The following is a 13,337-nucleotide window of genomic DNA, read 5'->3' on the forward strand; positions in this document are numbered from 1 at the left end:
AAGGCCCCTCCTTTCATTCAATTTCCATTTGAGTAGGAAGAGCCAGTGAATAAACAAGATAATTTCAGATAGCAATATGGTATTATGAAGACAATGAAACGGGGTGTTGGGGAGAGGGTCAGCTACTTTAGATACAGTGCTCAGGAATGGCCTAAGAAGGTAACATTTAGTTGAACTTGAATGAGGAGGAGCCAGACAAGCAAAGATCTGGTGTTGAGTATTTGGGGCTCTTTTGAACAGCATGTGAGAAAGGCCTTGAGGCAATAACTAGCTTGGCAGCTTGATATTTTCAAGGTTCCAAAACAAAGCAGTTAGGCTGCACCTTATTAAATACTTGGGAGGGGGGCAATGAGGTGAGGCCAGATCACAGGGGGCCTGTGGGCCATCGAAAGGACTTCGGATATTATTTTAAGGGCAAAAAGAATCTTTTGAAAGATTTTGAGAAGAGTGACATGCTCTGGATCACTCTGGCTCTTCCTGGAGAAGCCGTTTTGGTGGACCAGAAGGTAAGCGTGGAGACCAGTCCCACGCCTTAAGGCTTATGCTCAGGCTATTCCTGAGCTTGGAATGACTGCCTTGACCAGGACGGTTCCCAGGGTCATTGATTACTGCAATTCTCTCAGCCGAAGGTCTAGCGTGGTTTAGCAACCAAGAGAGATAGGGAGATGTTCCGTGATATCCTTGCCTCACCAGCCCTTCTTCAGTCATTCATCAGACCACTCGCTGGGCTGGGCGCTGGAGACACGAATCCCGAGGCCTCCCGCTGTCACGGGACCACTTTTTTCTGTTCCGGCCTCAGTCACCTAATTCAAGGGACAGGTCTCGCTCAGACGAAGTATGGCGGGACAGAGAAAAACCCAGGCCCATGGATTAGTGGTACAGAGGAGGCTTCTCCCGAAGACGATCGAGGAGGCCACCTCGCAAGAGGTAGCTCAGCCCAAACCAAAGAGCCGCCGATAGCGGGGCAACGCCGCGGGCGTCAAGGCAAATGTGGACTACAATTCCCAGCAGACTCTGCGTGCGGCTGCCGATCCCTCCGCTTCAACTTACTGCGCTGGATGTGCCCATAGCAGCCCGACAAAGACCAAGCCCAGGCTTTTTGTTTTATTTTTTTTCCCCAGGAACTGAGATCAATATTCTTATCACACATCTCCAGAGAGAGGCTGCTGGGTGCCCTGGAGGAGAAACGGACTTTTTTGAGGTGGAAACGCGGATGCAGACTATCGGAGAGACGTCGTTCTAAAACCACCGACTTTCGCGCGCTTTGGCGCAGGGGGTTGTGGGTAGCGCGCCCAGAAACGAGAAAGAGTCGGGGGGCTGTGGCCGCGCCGCCCGCAGGGCCTGAAGGGATGTTCGAGGACGAGCCCTACGCTGAGGGGGCGGCGGTGGTTGCCGCCGCCGGGGAGGCGCTGCAGGCTCTGTGCCAGGAGCTGAACCTGGACGAGGGGAGCGCGGCCGAAGCCCTGGACGATTTCACCGCCATCCGGGGCAACTACAGCCTAGAGGTGAGCAGAGGCAGGTGGGGCGGCCGGNCGCCCCTACCCCCAGTCTGTGGGGCGGTGGGAGTTTCCCCGCCGGGAAGGGTCGCTGCCCAGCCTGGCGCCGAGGAGTGCGAAGCTGGAAGGGCGGGTATAGATCGATCTATCCATTTTCCTTCTGAGGCGGGAAACCGAAGTCCGGAAGAGGAGCGGCTTGTCGAGGTCACACGTCACTCGGGGGTCCCCTAGACCCCAGACCAGCTTCCCTCCGCTCCGCCGAGCGCTGCAGACGTCGTGATAGGGCCCGTAAAACTATTAAAAAGCCAAACGCCATCATGGCAAAAGCTAAAGTAAATTGTGGTGCCGACACCGCTGCCCAGCTCTTTAAATCTGTTATCTCACTTAGTTCTCGCCACGATCCCGGGAACTGGACCTGGCATCGCCGTTCCACGAAAGGGCTTAGGCCCCTGGCCCAAGGGCACACGGTGGGTGGTGGAGCGGGTCTAAGGAGTCGCACCCATTTCACCGCTCCACCCTTCGGCCCCGCCCAGGCGGAGGTGCGAACCGCCGTCGGGCAGCGTGTGGGCTCGTCCCAGCCCCAGGCTTCTCCTGGTCAGTACCCTGATGTTCTGAGTAAAAGCAGTGTGGGCCGTCACTCATAGGTTTTTCCCAGCCGTTCTTGCATTGAGCCCTCCCCACAGCCCTGTGACTATGGCAGGGCAGTATTCCACCAGCTTTCCAGGTAGTAATACCGAGGCCCAGAGAATGGTCTTGCCCAGGGTCGTTCTGCTAATTATAATAGGAATCCAGACAAGGAGTGTAGTGTAGGGATAGCATTGCCGGGGGATGTATTTCAGCATATTTAAATTCAGAGGTTTTCTTCCATGATCCAAGGAGCCTAGAGAAACACACACACACACACACACACACACACACACACACAGTGCTCCACTGACTCACCACCCACTGATAAAATTAGTTGGTGGGTTCAGAAGCCTATTATAGTTGGATATTTGGAATTGAGTGTGTCTGTATGTGAGGGAAAAATACCTAAGAGGCACTCTTGTATGTCTCTGGGGTAGGACTGTTGGAGGCTGGATAAAGGACAGTGACCTGCATCCATGAGTGGCATGACTGGAAAGCTGAAGGAAGAATAAGAAAGGGAGATTATGAATTATGGCCACTCAGTGAAGACAAATTTCTAAAAGCCTGAGAGCATTTCTCTGACATCCCAAGTCCTCTTTTGGTCTGTCATTAAATAAGCATGTGCTGTGCCATCTGGTCAAGGCATTAAACTAGGCACCCCTTTCAGATTCCTGAATATGCCAAGTTTCTTCCCACTTGTGTGCTTTCTTCATGCCACACCTTCTGCCTGGAAATTTTTTCCTCACCCCCAACCAACAGGCAAATTGAAGAACTAAATCTCCAGTTAGGGGAAGTTAATCAGGACATCTGAAATGTTTGACCTAGAGAGCACACATCTGTGAATTAAGATTTGGTGTTTATTCTGTCCAGAGTCTTTTATATTCCTCTTCCTCGTTTGTTTTTTAAATTATTTATTTTGAGAGAGAGCACCAGCAGGGAGGGGCAGAAAGAGAGGGAAAGAGAATCCCAAGCAGGCTCCACAGTCAGCGCAGAGCCAGAATTGGGGCTCCATGCCATGAACCATGAGATCATGACCTGCAACCAAAACCAAGAGTGGAGGGACACCTGAGTGGCCCAGTCAGTTAAGCATCTGACTTTGGCTTAGGTCTTGATCTCATAGTTCGTGGGTTTGAGGCCAGCATCAGGCTCTGTGCTGACAGCTCAGAGCCTGGAACCTGCTTCAGATTACGTGTCTTCCTCTTTGCCCCTCGCCTTCTCACATTGTCTCTCAAAAAACAAACATTAAAAAAATTAAAAAAACAAGAAGAGTTGGACACTCAACCAACTGAGCCACCCAGGCACCCCTCTTTTTATTTTTCTTTTGTTTGTTTTTGGTGAAAGACTCTTAGAGTAGGTATTTTCATGTATCTACTGTTTTTTTAAGGCAATCTTTAAAAAATCTTTTTAATGTTTATTTTAGGGAGAGAGAACGCACATAGGAGCAGGGGAGGAGCAGAGAGAGGGAGACAGAGGATCTGAAATTCATGGAATCCATGAACTTCAAGATAATGACCTGAGCCGAAGTCAGATGTTTAACCAGTTGAGCCCCCCAGGCGCCCCTCTACTGTTAAGAAGCCTCTCCCCATCTTCCTGCTGGTCAGGATACCTAACAAGCTCCTGATTACGTTTCTCCCTTGCCTTTCCCTCTTCCCCTCTTATATTTTGGTGTCTACCTCTGTGAATCCTTCTCTGACCTCCACTCAAAATCATTTATTATCTGATTTTATCTCACACTTTATCTTCAATTCTTACAGCATGTCTCATTATTCTAGATAATGGTTTTCTGTTCCTTTTCTTACCTCTAGATTTTGGATAATTCCATGAGGTCAGAAACTATCATTGTATTTCTAATGTCTAGCATCAAAATAAACAGTAAAGATGATTTTTTTTTTTTTTTAGGAAAAAGAAGCAAAATTCCAGTACTTATTTTCTCTATCTTAACGGTGTTTTAATCTAGTAACCTGTATACAATGGCTTTTTTAAAAAAATTTTTTAACGTTTGTTTATTTTTAAGAGACAGTGTGAGCGGGGAAGGGGCAGAGAGAAAGGGGGAGACAGAATCTGAAGCAGGCTCCAGGCTCTGAGCTGTCATCACAGAGCCCAGCATGGGGCTCATGCCCATGAAGCACAAGTTCATGACCTGAGCTGAAGTTGAATGCTTAACTGATTAAGCCACCCAAGCCCCTCTCCAATGGCTCTTGTAATACTTACTTGGATGCTATTCCCAAACACTTGGTTAATCAAGGCTTCTAAAAATACTCACACTTAAGCTTACATGCCTCATTTAATACCCTGAACAAATAAGATTTCTCACTACTTTAAGGCAGTAACACTGGGCTTTAACTCTATCGGTGGCCACACATTTCTGCCTACCCCTTTTGGATTATTGCAAGAAATCTTTCAATGTTTTTATCCTTCTAGAATGTGGTCTTAAAGAGGATCTATAATATGTTGTGTGTCTAATTCTTAATCCTTAAAATTCATATATAATTCAGTAGTAAAGTTATAAAGTGATTCTAAGAGACACCTGGGTGGCTTAGTCATTTGAGTGTCCGACTCTTGATCCTGGCTCGGGTCATGATTTCACACTGTTTGTGGGATCAAGCCCTATGTCAGGGTATGCGCTGACAGTGCAAAGCCTGCTTGGGATTTTCTCTCTCCCTCTCTCTGCCCCTCCCCTACTCACATGCACACTCCTCTCTCAAAATAAACAAACTTCATAAAAACTCTTCAAAAAAACTCTTGATTTTGGCTCAATTTGTAGCATCAAGCCCTGCATCAGACTCTTCGCTGAGTATGGTACATCTTTGGATTCTCTGTCTCTCCTCCTCCTCCCTTTCTCCCTCCTTTCCTACCTCTGCCCCACTCTCCCGCTCTTGCTCTCACTCTCTCGCTCTGTCTCTCTCTCTAAAATTAAAAAAAAAAAAAAATTTCAAGATTAGGTCAATAATTCCCCATATTTTTACTTCACAAAAATGACGGTCACCTTTATGTTGTATGAGATAGATATGAACTTTTTATGTGTCTCCCTTGCTGTCTTTCTACTCAGTACTTTCCTTTCTCTGGTTAAAGAAGAAACATAAAATGGTAGAAAAGAACTTAAGCATCATCAAGGCCATGACTGGTGTTATAAAATTGAGAAAACCAGTGTTGAGAAATTTTAAGAGAACTCGTTCAATAATATTAGATTTGGGGTGTAGAGGAAAGATCTGTTTTTAAATTAATGCTGATTTATCATCTTACACAGGATTGAGAGTAAGGAGTTTTATACCCATTACTGCAAAACTAAGCTTTGTGACCTTGGGCAAATATCTTCATCTCTTTGACCTGTTGTATACATAAAGAAAGACCAGATGGTTCTAAGATCTTTTCTGGTTCTAGAATTCAAGCATTTTAACATAATATATCCATTTTACCTTTTGTCTTTTGCCTGCCAGGGAGAAGTTATACACTGGTTGGCATGTTCATTATATGTTGCATGCCGCAAAAGCATTATTCCCACTGTTGGGAAGGGTATCATGGAAGGAAATTGTGTTTCACTTACCAGAATACTACGTTCAGCTAAATTAAGGTAAAGCACTTTAATGTTTCAAACACTGTTTTATAAGTCCTAAATTTAGCTTTAGAATTTAATTTCTGTTTAACTCTTTCATTTTAAGTTTGTTATCCTATAAGTATCCTTTTCTAATTCTCATATTATTCCATTGCTTCTCTTCCTCAAATTCTGACTTCAGAGGTCTCTATATTAAATCTTTTTTTCTATACCTTTTTTATTTTTAAAATTTGGAGATAATTTAAAGCTTTTAGAAAAGTTGCAAAAATAAGGAAGCTAGAACGCCCATATACTATTGACCCAGATTCACCTATTGACATTTTACCCCATTTGCTTTGTCATTTGATCTTTCTCAAATAATAGGTTTTCCTCAACTATTTCAAAGTAAGTAACATACATTATTATAGCCCTTTACCCCTAAACAGTTCAGTGTATACTTAGATAACTACAACAGTTATCAACTTCAGCGAAGTTAACATTGATACAATATTTTAATCTGTCATCTCTATTCTAGTTTTATTAGTTGATTGAGTAATATTCTTTATAGCAATTTTTTAAAAGAATAATTTCCAATCTAGGATCAGTTATTACATTCACTTATCATGTCTGTTTAGTTTCCTTTAATCAGAAGTATTTCCACAGCAAGAATATAGTCCACAACCACCTACTGCCCCCGCCCCTTTTTTATGTTTATTTTTGAGAGAGACAGAGTACTAGTAGGGGAGAGGCCAAGAGAGAGAGGGAGACATGGGATCTGAGCAGGATCCAGGCTTCAAGCTGTCAGCACAGAGCCTGATTCTGGGCTCGAACTCAAGAACTATAAGATCATGACATGAGCTAAAGTCGGACGGTTAACCAACTGAGCCGCCCAGGTGCCTCATCTACCCTCTCCCTCCCCCGACCTTTTTAATAGATTACTCCTCATTTTGGATTTGCCTCATGTTTTCTCATACTTAGAAGCAGTTACATATCCCCAGATAGAAAACTACAAAAGTAGTTTTGTGTCTTCACTATATCACATTTGGAGGCACACTATCCATTTGCTTCTCTTTGGTGATGTTAATTTTGATTATCTGCTCAAGGTGTTGTCTTGTTTTTCTACTATATAGTTAATATTTTTACCCTGCAATAAATAAACAATCAGAAGGTCCTAGCTATAGCTTTTACTTGCTCTAGTATTACTCATGTGGAAATATTTGCCTGGATACAAAACAAAAGAAATGTAGTAAACCAAATATAGATAGGTAGTAATGTTCTCACTTTCTGGGTTTTTCACCCATAATAAGACTATATGAGGTTGTTGTCTATTTGCTGTTGTGGGTTTCCAGCATGGAAGAGAAACAAACTTTGAAAGACCTATCCAGGGAGAGCAATTAAGTTTCAATTCACACTAAATTAAAAAACAAAATTTTTTTTCCTCAGAGCAATTTTAATTTCTGTAAGTGGAAAAATTGTACATTCAAGACAAATTTTTTCCCCTCAAGACAATTTTTAAAACTTTAATAGATATCAATTTTTGTCACTGTTGATAAAAATAAAATGAAAGATTGATAATTAAGATTGATGGAATTCACAGAATTTTTTTAATTGAGTAAAACATCCCTCTTCATTGTAATATAAAATAATCAGACTTTCTATCAGTGTTTCTCATTATTGACCATACAAAAATTTAAAAATATTTATAATATTAGGTTGTTGGGGAAACTGAACAAAAAAGAACAACTTAAAATTTAGAACAGTATATGGGGTGCCTGGGTGGCTCAATTGGTTAAGTGTCCGACTTCGGCTCAGGTCATGATGTCACGGTTCATGGATTTGAGCCCCGTGTCGGGCTCTGTGCTGAGAGCTTGGAGCCTGGAGCCTTCTTTGGATTCTTTGTTTACCTCTCTCTTTGACCTTCCCCTGCTCATGCTGTCTCTCTCTCTCAGAAATAAAAAAAAAAAATATTTTTTTAAATTTAGAACAGTATGTGATAAAAATTTCAAATAGTGAAAACATTCTAGAGCTTTATGGTGGTGATGGTTGCACATTGGGAATGTACTTAATAGCACTTAACTGTACACTTAAAAATGGTTAAAATGGTAAGTTTTATGTTATATATACTTTTATCATAATTTTTAAAAAGGTTCACAAATTTTCAAATAATACAGAAAGTTCAAAAATGTAAAGATATCCCTTCCTTTTTTTCTTATTCCTCAGAATTAACCACTTAAACAATTTACTGTTAATAAATTGTTAAACAGAAAAAAGTCCGTTTTTCAGTGTTTTCATTGTTTTTTAAGACATAAATGAGATCATACTATATGTATTGTTTTGCAGTTGCTTTTCTTAATATTCTGGTAACCTTTACATATCACCATAAGTAGCTCTTCCTTATTCTAGGATTTAGGATGTAAGGATGCTTCATATACTTAGCCAACCCCTTTCAATGACCATTTAGGTTGTATCCTGTTCTTTGTGATAATACACATTTGAACATCATTGTAAAAATGTATTTCAGATAAATTCCTAAAAATGTAATGATGGGTCAAAAAAGATACTACTTTTTTAAATGTAGATTGATATGAATTAAAAAAAATTTTTTTTAATCTTTATCTTTGAGAGAGAGTGAGAAGGGAAGGGTCAGAGAAAGAGGGAGATAGAGAATTCAAACCAGGCAAAGCCTGTCAGCACAAAGCCCAGTGTCGGGCTTGAACCCACCAATCTTGAGATCATGACCTGAGTCAAAGTTGGACATTCAACCAACTGAGCTACCCAGGTTCCCTGATATAAATTTTTTCAGGTGTTAGATTCTGAACTACTAAAAGAGCATAGACCAGCTTCACAGTGTTCATTCAGACAAAGAATTACAAGTGATTTTATTTATAGTGATTTATAATAATTTGGACATTTTCACAATTTCAACTTTAAGGATAATTTTAAATGATTATTTAACTCTGTTTTTTAATGTTTATTTATTTTGAGGGGGAGAGAGAGAATTCTAAGTAGGCTGGCTCATGAGCTGCCAGCAGAGAGCCTGACATGGGACTTGATCCCACAAACTGGGAGATCATGAACTGAGGCAAAACCAAGAGTCAGACATTTAACCCACTGAGCTACCCAGACAGACACCCCTGATTATTTAGGTCTTTATAGGTAGGGAAGAATTCCCATCAAATATTGCTCATAAATCATATTGCAAAATACTCTGCAAGTGTAGATTATAGACATGTAAAACTAGAAAATTTTTACTGAATACTTACCTGTATGCTAGGCACTTACTATATACTAAGGGTTTATATGTCTTTATTCAGTTAATCCTCACAGTTAATCCCATGAAATAAATCTCATTTTACAGATAAGGAAACCAAGTCACCAAGAGCTTAAATTACTTCCCAAAGATTATACACCTAGTAAGTGGCAGAGCCTTGCAAGTCCAAGCTGTATTACATATGCATCCACCCACAAATATTAGTATGTTTGTTTTGAACTGTATTTATATATTCAGCCTCAGTTTGTGAAAAACTTAACCAAAGCAACTTTCAACTTAAAATGAGTTCCAACTATAAATGTATTTTGCTATTAAGTGTAATATAAAAAAATAGTTTTCTGTTATGTAATTTGAATTTTATTTTGTCTGAATCCTATTGTATTAAGTATTGAGAACTGATCTTTCCACATTTTTCACAAGTTTTTTAGCAACTTGTGATTTAAATAAAGATGACATTCATACATTCATTATTTTCATGTTATAATAGAACCTGAATGAATATTTAGTTCATGAATAATTATTTTTCATAATTTTAATTGGAACATTGATCATATTAAATTTTTAACGGTAATTTTCTTTTTTATTTTTGAGTGCCAATAACATTCAGTAGTGTGCTGCTATTGGGGCATATGCCCCATGTTTACCATCCCTACTCTATATTTGGTTTAGGAGGTGTGTGTGTGGTAAAATCTACATAACATAAAATTTACCACTTAACCAATTTTAAGTGTATATAGTTCAGTGGCATTAAATATGTTTACATTGTACAACTATCAACACTATTCATCTCCAGAACTTTTTAGTTTCCCAAATTGAAGCTCCAAAACAATTAAACAATGACTTTCTTCTTCTCCCTCCTCCTAGCCCTTGGCATGTATCAGCACCTCATTCCTTTTTTTGATATCACATTGTGTTTATCTGCTTATTAGTTGATGGATATTTGAGTTGTTTCTACCTTTGGTTGTTAAGAATAATGCTGCTATGAACAGTTGTGTACAACTTTTGGAGACATATTTTCATTTTGGGGGGGTGTAGATACATGAATGGAATCGTTGGGTCATATGGGAACTCTATGTTTAACCTTTTGAAGAACTATCAGATTGTTTTCCACAGTGATTCCACAAGTTTACATTGCCACCACTAGAGCTTGAGGGTTCCATTTTACCAGTATCCTTGCCAATACTTGTTATCATCTTTTTTATTATGACATTCTAGTAGGCATGAAATGGTATCTTGTATTTCCCTGGTGGCCAGTGATGTGTAGTTTCTTTTCATGTGCTTATTGGAGTAATGTTTTCTTTACAACAGAATTCCAATGAACAGAATAGTTTTGAAAGCTATCAAGTTTACTTTGCTTCTTACTTTAGTTTCTAAAAATCATAGTCCTAGTTTAAGTAATATCAGTGCTGTAAGTTTTTTTTTTGTTTTCAAACATTCTGATGTACTTTGTTCCAGGTTAGAACAGCCATATTTGGGATACCAGTAAATACAATGGATTTTTATGGGGATGTGTTAGTCAAGCCCCTTGTTTATAAAAACAGACACCAACTACCAACTTTGGCTAACTTAAGGAGAAAAGAAATTTACTGAAAGGATATTGAATACCTGACAAAGTCTTTAGAATGACCTGAAAAAATAGACTTGGAAAGTGTCCAGGAACTAAAGGAGCCTGGCTGCAGCTGAAAAGCATATCACAAGAATTCATCTAACAAGGACACGACTTGCATGATCATCTGTGCCATCCTTGGACATTGCTACTGTATTTGTCCCTAAGAGCTAACTGATTGTAAGAATTAACCAGTTGCTCTGTTCTCCCACCAGCTCCAGATTCAAAATCCCAAACATATATCAAGGATCTCATGTTTTATGCCTTCACCCTAACCTCCAGTGAAGGTGATCTTTCTAGCAAATGGCAAGACTCAAACTAGGGGAATTCCTCAAACAAAGGAAAGGATTTCACATACTGAGCATCCCTGCCTCCCCAAACAAAGTCTCCTACAAGAGACTATAATCTGTCAGTCCCAAAAAATATTTATCAATCTGGCAAAAAAATTTTTTTGCTGTTATTGATAAGTTTTTCTAAGGGGCGCCTGGGTGGCTCAGTTGGTTAAGCATCCAACTTCAGCTCAGGTCATGATCTCACCGTTTGTGGATTCGAGCCCCACATCGGGCTCTGTGCTGACAGCTCAGAGACTGGGCCTACTTCACATTCTGTGTCTCCCTCTCTCTGACCGTCCCCTGCTCTCGCTCGCTCGCTCTCTCAAATAAATAAAACGTTAAAAAAATTTTTTTAGTGTTTATTTCTGAGAGAGAGAGAGAGAGAGCAAGCCAAGGAAGAACAGAGAGAGAGGAAGAGAGAATCCCAACCAGATTCCAAGCTGTGAGCACAGAGCCTGACACGGGGCTCAAACTCACACACTGTGAGATCATGACCTGAGCTGAAATCGAGAGTCAGTTGCTTAACTGACTGAACCACCAGGCACCCTAATAAGAATCTTTTAAAGAGACCCTTAGAGTCTCAGATTTTGGCCAGCATATTTGGAATTTGAATACCTGTTGACAATTAGCCGATGATGTCTTCTATAAACTTTTTTTTTTAAATTTTTTTAATGTTTTATTTATTCTTGAGAGATAGAGACAGCGTGAGCAGGGGAGGGTCAGAGAGAGAGGGAGACACGGAATCTGAAGCAGGTTCCAGGCTCTGAGCTAGCTGTCAGCACAGAGCCTGACGCGGGGCTTGAACCCACGAACCGTGAGATCATGACCTGAGCCGAAGTCGGACGCTTAACCAACTGAGCCACCCAGGCGCCCCTATAAACTTTTTTTTAAAGTATCATTTCAAGGGCCCCTGGGTGGCTCAGTCAGTAAAGCATGCAACTCTTGATCTTGGGGTTGAGAGCTACCAAGGTTACCACGAAGCAGGAAGCAGAGGTGAGAGCCTTAATTGTTATATAATTGACATTAAAAAAACTCTACCCCACATTAGGTGTAGAGATTACTTTTTAAAAATCTTTATACAAAAAGTATCATTCTGTATATAGTGCTAGTCACTTAAAAGAGTTTTAGCACTACAGATTTTCAATCTAAGACCATGCTAACATGGGAACATAAAATATATACCCATAATTAAATAAGCCAGAAAGGTGGAGTAATAATCTATTAAGTGACTTTATGCATATGTATTACCTTCTTCATTTATATTCGATGGTGGAAGCACATATTGGAACACAGACACTTGAATTTTATTCCTAAACTGTAACTGTCTGGTGCTTTGTGATCAACTTCCAGAATCCACTACTTGGGAGACTGTGTCCTCAAACTGATTTTGTGAACTCAACAATCTGTTGATATTTACTCTGTAATGTATATACAAATTACTGTCTAGGTGCTGTAGGGAATAAACAAAGTAGGTAGGTACCATTGCTCCTAGCTTAGAAGACATTTATGTAATGATCATTAATTCAAAATCTATATTCCCATAGTGATTCTGGGACCCAGAGTAATTTCATAGCACTTGGGAGCGAGGTTTTTTTGGTTGCTTTTTTTTTTTTAAATAAAGAATCATAGGCATAAATAAAATGTTAACTTGTCCATTATATGGACTCATTTTAAAGTTGCTTTTTTTGTTTGTTTAGTTTAATACAGTTTTTTAGTAAAATGAAGAAGTGGATGGACATGTCAAACCTGCCACAAGAATTTCGTGAACGTATAGAAAGGCTAGAAAGAAATTTTGAGGTGTCTACTGTAATTTTCAAAAAATTTGAGCCAATTTTTTTAGATATATTTCAAAATCCATATGAAGAGCTACCAAGGTTACCACGAAGCAGGAAGCAGAGGTGAGAACCTTAATCGTTATATAATTGACATTAAAAAAACGTAAAAATCACGATATAAGCTTAGGAAATTTGCATTTTATAAATCTCCTTATTACCAGCAATATCCATTTGTGAAAAAACTTAAATTTTTAAAAAATCCATTTATAATTACCATATCTGGAAATTCAGGGTAATACTTTAACTTATTTTTTTATGTTCTGATTATTTTGTGCAGATTAAAAAGGCTTATTTAAACCCATTTAATGAATTGAGACTGTCCTTTGTGAATGGAACTTTACATGTAATTTGACTTTACAGTTTGTTGTTTATGTTTGCTGTTTCAATTTAAATGACAAATATGGAGTGATATTTAGCAAATTAGTCAATTAAAAAGTACATTTTTTCTTTCTAGGAGGATTCCTTGCAGTGTTAAGGATCTCTTTAATTTCTGTTGGACACTCTTTGTTTATACTAAGGGTAAGGTGATACATTCAGTGGTTTTACATTTCTACTGTGGGAACTTGTTATTTGACATGAGAGGTTTCTGGTCTTCGTGTCTTTTTTTTTTTTTCTTATAAAGGTAATTTTATTATGAT

At 39.6% G+C, this 13,337-nt stretch overlaps 1 protein-coding gene across 1 annotated transcript in view; it reads left to right on the top strand.

Moving 5' to 3' along the window:
* The first annotated feature begins 1,294 nt into the window (after positions 1–1,294).
* RBL1 (RB transcriptional corepressor like 1) overlaps positions 1,295–13,337 on the top strand; it is a 54,614-nt gene continuing 42,571 nt past the window's right edge. The window contains exons 1-5 of the mRNA XM_077778858.1: positions 1,295–1,505; positions 5,561–5,694; positions 12,562–12,762; positions 13,154–13,218; positions 13,322–13,337. The exon at positions 13,322–13,337 is cut by the window's right edge and continues 143 nt beyond it. Coding sequence (XP_077634984.1) covers positions 1,350–1,505; positions 5,561–5,694; positions 12,562–12,762; positions 13,154–13,218; positions 13,322–13,337 — 572 coding nt within the window. The 5' untranslated portion in view covers positions 1,295–1,349. The remainder of the gene's footprint in view (positions 1,506–5,560; positions 5,695–12,561; positions 12,763–13,153; positions 13,219–13,321) is intronic.

This window comes from Crocuta crocuta, unplaced genomic scaffold (genome assembly GCF_008692635.1).
Source record: "Crocuta crocuta isolate KB4526 unplaced genomic scaffold, BGI_CrCroc_1.0 scaffold248, whole genome shotgun sequence".
Classification (NCBI taxonomy): domain Eukaryota; kingdom Metazoa; phylum Chordata; class Mammalia; order Carnivora; family Hyaenidae; genus Crocuta; species Crocuta crocuta.